Raw genomic sequence first — 7088 nt, 5'->3', positions numbered from 1 at the left:
CTGTTGAGTTTAGCTTTTGGTAATAACACAGGAGTGTATGCAGAAGTTTAGGGTAAAAACACATTTGTTTTACTTAAAGAAAAATGAATACAACACAGCAGAAGGATCTACGAGATAATGTGACCCCCCCCCCCCCCCCCCCCCCCCACATCACCTTCCATGTGCCGTTCTATCACAGCTTTAGGGAGAATTACGCTCTTGTCTACTGTACAGTACAAAGCTTTTATGGCCACTTGTCCTGGTGTTTCCCCCCCCCCATGATTTGTCTGAAACATTTTACAAAATACGAATGCAGGGCAAAACACAATCCCCAAATTCCTCAGAGTGAGAAATGACATTGGCATTGCCTCTGGTTAAGTCTGCGAGAACAGCAGAGCTTTTCTTAAGGTGAAGCAGTTAGAAGAGACATGATCTGGATCTGGGTGAGAGGTGAATTGAGAGGTGGATTGCCAATCAGATAAGAACCTGAAACCTTATCTTACTCGCTCAAAGGTTAAACAGAAACCCACTTCCCACACTGACTGGAAGGGTTTTGGGTTTACTGAGAAGAACTCAATGACTCAATACCACAATCCTTCACTCATGACTTTTATTGACTTTTTGCAAGTTTGCATTAGGGCTTGTTATGCAAACTACAATGAAAATTCTATGCATTTTAATTAAAAATCTGGTTTGTTGTAGCATTCACCCTCGTGTTTACTTTGGCCTGAATTACCTTATAGCCTACTGGCACAAACATGACAAACATTTGTTCAACATGACATCATGCCCCTATTTCGTCTTTTGAACAATATTTCTTGCCTCTGATTCTTGTGTTCTTCTTACCACTGACCAAAATAATGTTCTTACTCGTAAATCTGATTTCCAGGCCACATAAAATCTCTCACAAGTGTCAGCAATCAGATCTTCGTCTATTCCATACTCTATAGAAAATGTAATTAGTACTCTTCCCACTAGTATTTGTTGCAGGGGATTGGACTGAATTGGCTGTTTCAATTAGTTAATTTCTAACCTTAGTATTCATGTTTTGAAACGTAGTGAGATGATTCAGCAGAAGTTAGTGAACGGGGTGAATGCTTTACCAAACAATTGGAATTTTATACTTTAGACAATTTTGTAGCACAACATAATGTACAAAATGGCGGCGAAGAGCTACTGCATTTATGTTGTAGGCCCAGTATTTGTATTTCTTGGCCTATACAGCCTGTTGGCCAGGCTAATGTGGAAATGGACCATGTAAGACACAGACTAAAAATAGTAATAGTGACATTTCCTTCCTTTGTCTTCCATGTAGTTAAGTAAACACCGATCATGTAACTCGACTGTAGCCCAGAGCTAACCAGAAAATATGTCAGTTTCCAGGCTGCTCAAGAACGGCAACAAGTGAGTTCAGACTTTAATGATTTATTATTCTGTTTATTCTTAAAGTATGGAATATTCTCTTGATATTATTCTGCTATAGTTTGATCGAAAGATGGACAGATTCGTTGTTACTGAATACAAGCATCCTTACAGTACATTTGACAGGTTCCTTAAAGCTGGGGTTGGCACATTCTTTAGAACCATTTGCTTAAATCCAATCAATCAAAGCCTCAGAGGAAAAAGTCTGGTATCTGTGGCTGGCCCAGGCCCTAACCACTCGAAAATTTGAGGGTGCCCAGATCTGAACTAATCAGGACAGGTCTTCTGCAAAGAGGCATGTTCTGCCCTTAGAGAGAAAACTATCTTCACATATGAGATGAAGTGAGACAGCCATAATACAAACTGAATACTGGAACTGGATTAAACTTGTGTAAGAAAGAGTTCTTTCCTCTACTGCACACGACTGTTCACCAGCAAGAAGCCACATTCTGGTCAGTCAACTGTTAGGTAGGTACTGTAGCTCTGGCTTTGACACTGCGACTGCGGTAGAACATGCGTTTTTGCCGACTAATATTTCAGTTACAAGACTGAGCTGGCAGAGTTGTGTTTTGCATAAAAGATTTGGAATTCATCAAGTTTGACCTCTCTCGCTCTCCCTCTCTCCACACTAGCAGAATACCCGTGCAGTGTATCTGATTCTGATACCTGTTGCAGCACACAATCACTGGCCTTTTATTCAGGCCTCGCTCACAGACTTGGCATGCAGCCTCTCCCCAGAGAGTTTTCATAGTCCACTTCACTGGCTGATTCCAACTCCGCTTAGCTGTGCTCCGCCACTCAGGTGAGGTCCATCAGTAGCTAACGAATGGAGCTCTCCATGGTGCTGAACCCGCGTTGATTCAGTTTGGCCACTAATCACACATTTTTGACCATTTACTCGGTCCTAATTAGCCAATTCAAAAATCCGGCTCCCTTACGTCACCCCCAGGGGTGCTCTTTACACTTTCTGAAAGATTCAGCGTGATCGCACGTAAAATGCTGTGGCCGAAAACACAATTTCTGCTCACTCTCACACACACACACACACACACACATACACACACACACACACACACACACACACTTCACATTCCTATCATAGGAGATAGGAGATAGAGTGAACATGGCTCGACCTGTCTGTAGCAATGTGCATTCAGTGTTTCCACTAGGCTGGAGTTGTAGCAGCGGGGGGTGAAGCACATGTCAGCACATGTGCGAGAATTTTTTTTGCACAAAAAAAATATTTTGCTTGCAAAGCGCGCCCTGCCTAGTCCTGTCCTGTCTAGTAGGAGATACAGTTAATACAATTGTGTTTGGCAATAGGGATCTAGTATTCCTATAATATTCCTCCAGTATTCCCATAATATTCCTATTGCAAGCCTATAATTTTCTACATTTACTAAATTTTTTACAGTGTAATTCAGCAGCAGGGGGCATATTTCAGCAGCGGGGGGCGCCGCTGCTGAACGCATATAGGGAAAACACTGGCGTTTGTAAATGGTAAATCTATGCTGACAAAAAGATTCTTTGCTGACAGATGCTTTAGTCACAACTATAATGAGCTAGCAGAGAGAGATGTATTTTATTTAAAAGGTTTAGCAAGTTTGCCCTCCCCCATGCATGCACCTGAGCCTCATTTGGCAAGAGGGAGGCAGTAGGGTGCAGAGGGGGGTATTGTATACTTTCAAATTCTTAATTTCTTCAAAGTTGCCTACCCCAGCTTTAGCTGCAAAGTTCCACTTAACTTCATGCTAGTTGAAGAAACAAGTTACTGTGTTAACCAGGTGGACCTAAATGGACCTTTTTTTTTCTCCTATCAAAATAAGCAGCATGTATCCAAGTGCTGTAGCCTTCACTGTGTGAAAGGCAACATTTCAGTAGTATGTAAGAATTGGCGGGACAAGGACTCAGGCAAGGTTTAAGATGCTAAAAAGGAGAGGCACCACACAGACACAAGTAAAACCCATAACACTGTAGACAATGTAACGGTACGGCAGCTCCACTTTCATGTGCTGCCTCGCCTGTCTGACGTCGTTCGAGCGCAGCCCGAACAGTCGACACAAGAACGGAATAGTCATCGCTTTCATGGCCATCCTCGTGACGAGGAGGACGGCGACTCCGATCAGGAAGCGCAGCACGGAGCGCACCACCAAGCTAGTGCCGATGGGTGGCAGAGTCAGAGGCAGGGCGGACAGCGGCAGATCAGGCAGCAGCCCCAGCTGGTGGTTGACATGGGTGGCCACGGCAGCCCCCGCACCCGTGCCCAGGGCCTGGGCCGTGTCCCCCCGCGAGGTGCTCCACGAATCCAGAGAGAAGGCCACGAGTCCCAGGCTCACGTGTGACACCACAATGACCAGCGGGGCGTAGGGGCTCATCATGTAGAAGCTGTCCATCTTGTCCAAAAGTGTGTGGAAGAAGGCCAGGATGAGGAGGCTGTACAGGAAGCCAGTGATGACCTCCTGCAAGACAGGGGACACAAAGGAACTGTGTGAATGATAAATATCTGTTATAAAAACCATTTTGAATACAATACTTAAGAGTGGTGAGAATTATGACCTAGCAATATTTTATGATAGCGGTCATTACAAAAAATTAAATTGAGGCGATGTCCTTGATATGTGCACTTTGTAGAAATACTTCATCACTGGAGGCATAATTTTGATTTATACAACGTTTGTGTTATGACTTTTTTTTCCCCCTGCTCAAACCACAGATCGTCTCTCTGGTCAAAGCTAGTGACTCACTGAAAGCAGGCTGCCACAGCAGGAAGTGTCAACACAATCTGTTCCGATTGTGTTGACACTTCCTGTTAGTCTCTCAAGCCAGACTGTCTCTTCTGCATAAGACAGGGCCAGGAGAGTGGGAGGGTCATCACAGATCGAGGCAAAGCTCAAAAATAACCGTGGCATCTCCCTCCCATTAAATTCCTTTAGGTAAAGTTGACATCGACTGTATTTATTCTTCAAACTGACAAAGACCTTTTGTTGCAGTTTCTGACTGTTGGCCTGTGGGAGATCTGAGTTTAAACTCTGACAAACAAAAAATGAACAAACAATAAAACAGTAGAGCTGCTGATGTGTATATAGAGTACAAACTGACATTATCACTGGAACTTGCTGAACCTAAATAAATTCCAACATTGATTGTGAGGCTGTTACATGATCTAATCTAACCTTATCTGCTGGTTAGCCCCCCCCCCCCCCCCATTGTATTACAATGTCATGTGTACATTGCTTTGGATTGAAGTTAGCATATGGGAGTCACAAATTTAAAGACTCTTCAGTATGTTTCAAACATGGAAAAGGGTGCTGGCGGGCATAGTGTAATGACTGCATATTAAAGCATGCTCCTGGAATGTATTTATGTTGATGTCAACACTAGGACATAGGCCTTTTCTCCCTTCTTATATTGTCATGTATTGTGTATGTGTATGTATTTTGTGTGTATATAGTAGAAAAGGCTCCGTAATGGCCCACCATCAGGCCTGTTCGTGGGGCAATTAACGCCCACGAACCGGAGGAGCCCACGACGCCCACGACGCAATGATGATGTCACCGGTGATGATGTCAGAGTTCACCTTGTGAGGTCATCGGTGATGTCAGAGTTTCCCCTGTGACGTCATCGGTGATGTCAGACGGTCTAGGCTGTCTCCAGACTGTGTGATGTCAGACGTGACTTTGTCAGGTCATCGATGATGTCATACCTCCCGGGACGTTGTGACATCACCAATGATGTCATACCTCGAATGTGGGAGGTATAAAAGTGTTGTTCTATCATGTTTAATTAGGTCTTGTTCTCCCTCTGCACATGATACACAAGGTTCTCTGTCTCTGCAGGCTATCTATCTGCTAGCTACTCTGTATGTTGCTTCTGCCTGATATTTCTGCCTGCTATCTCCAATAAACTGCCTGAAAGACATCTCTGTGGTTCTAACCGATCACTGCCCGTGAGCTCTTACCTAAGATCCAGCAAACTTCACACAAACTTCCTTACATAATATATATATATATATATATATATAGTTCCACAAATTCCACAGGCTTTGGTTCTTTGGTTGTGTGCCAATCCATTACAGAATCGACTGTAACATTATTCTTATCTGCTGGCTGCAACTGGTTTGATGGCTCTGCTCACAGGGAAACTGTCCCCCAATCACATGTGCCCAGCTGGTATCAGTATGGAGGGTGTGGTGCTATCTATGATTGTGTCATGTTAGATACAGTATATTCTATGACTCATCAAATGAACTGCAGCATCAGATATATTTGAAGCAAGCCACTGCATTTACAGCCATCCAAGGTGCATATGATGATATGACGTTACCTAATGTCTATATATACTGTATATATATAGATGTAGGCCAGGCTCCATATAGGCTATTATTACGCTATTTCAATTTTAATTTCTCTATCTCTATCTCTATATAATAAATCTATTTCTATATCTATTTCTATTATGTGTATGTATGTGTGTAATGTGTGTAATGTGTGTGTGTGTGTGTGTGTGTGTGTGTGTGTGTATATATATATATATATACAGTATATATACCGGTATATATATATTACTGTTATGGGTGTATAAACTGACAATACATTTAGTTCTCACAGTTTTGCACAGTTGAATGCAGTTATGAATAGAATGAGGCCGCTTCCTCTGTACTTACCAAGTGTTTTTCCAGCAAGCTGGGGTCGACCCGACTAGCTAACGTAGTAACGTAACATAACGTAACGTAGCTAATGTACACGCTGCCCGAGGGAATGCTCTGCATGTGCTTCTAGATATTTCAGAGGGATTTTATCTTTGATCATGCTTACCAGAATAGAGTGCATACCCATGTAGACTCTGCTGACACAGACCAAGACGCTCCAGCAGACAGCCACACACAAGCCAAACTGGAAAGAGTACTACGAGAGAGCATAAAGAGAAACAGTGGGAAATTAACACAGATGACAGAATATTGTCAGGAAAAACACAGACTGTGGTTTTCTGGTGAAACTAAAGAACCTCTTCTTTTTACGGGCCCATTTTGGAAGACTAAAAGTTTCTGCAAATCCTATAATAGCCACCGTTATCAGGCCTTTAAACTCAGTCATGTGAGATAGTCCTTACATAGTAATGATGTACTGCATCATTGGGCATTGCTATATTTTGTTCTGCTTCTTTGATTTGTTTGTTTCACTGTATGCCCCCCCCCCCCCCCCCCACTCACAATGCCTTGGCCGTGATCACATGATACATTAGTAGGATTTTGGTAGTGGGGAGCTACGGCTGTGCCTTGGTTGGCATTACTAACAGTGCTCAGTCAGATCTCTTGGACAATTCACTCCCATTGGAAAAGCAATGATCATCAATAGCTATGAAGAAATATCAGTGTGTTGGATTTACCACACGGACTGCAGTTGACAATATTAGGAAAATATATGGTCAATTTATTATTTAGACGGCATGTTTTCAAGTTAGAGAGAAAACGTGCAAAAGGTCAGTGTGTGAAAAGTTTGATGCCTTTTAGCCTACTACTTTCGACTGAGTCATGTTCTGACGCTTCCTCTTTCTCTGCAAACCCTGCAACAGCTCTCTCCTCATAAACATCTTGAATTTCCTGACCTTCAAGTGTGCTACCCCCTCAGGGACCCCTCTGGCCCTCACCCAGTTCATGCAACACAAAGCCCTTGTTCTGCGAGTGTACA

The 7088-nt window shown here is 43.0% G+C and overlaps 1 protein-coding gene across 1 annotated transcript in view; it reads right to left on the bottom strand.

Annotated features, from left to right (window-relative positions):
• Positions 1-410: 410 nt before the first annotated feature.
• LOC310782005 (sphingosine-1-phosphate phosphatase 1-like) overlaps positions 411-7088 on the bottom strand; it is an 8551-nt gene continuing 1873 nt past the window's right edge. The window contains exons 2-3 of the mRNA XM_083642655.1: positions 6216-6305; positions 411-3860 (exon numbers count right to left, since the gene is read on the bottom strand). Coding sequence (XP_083498781.1) covers positions 3309-3860; positions 6216-6305 — 642 coding nt within the window. The 3' untranslated portion in view covers positions 411-3308. The remainder of the gene's footprint in view (positions 3861-6215; positions 6306-7088) is intronic.

The sequence above is a fragment of the Poromitra crassiceps genome, assembly GCF_964638095.1.
Source record: "Poromitra crassiceps genome assembly, chromosome: 9".
NCBI classification, from domain to species: Eukaryota; Metazoa; Chordata; class Actinopteri; order Beryciformes; family Melamphaidae; genus Poromitra; species Poromitra crassiceps.
The sequence above is the reverse complement of the archived record's forward strand: the minus strand, read 5'-3'. Positions and strand labels throughout refer to the sequence as shown.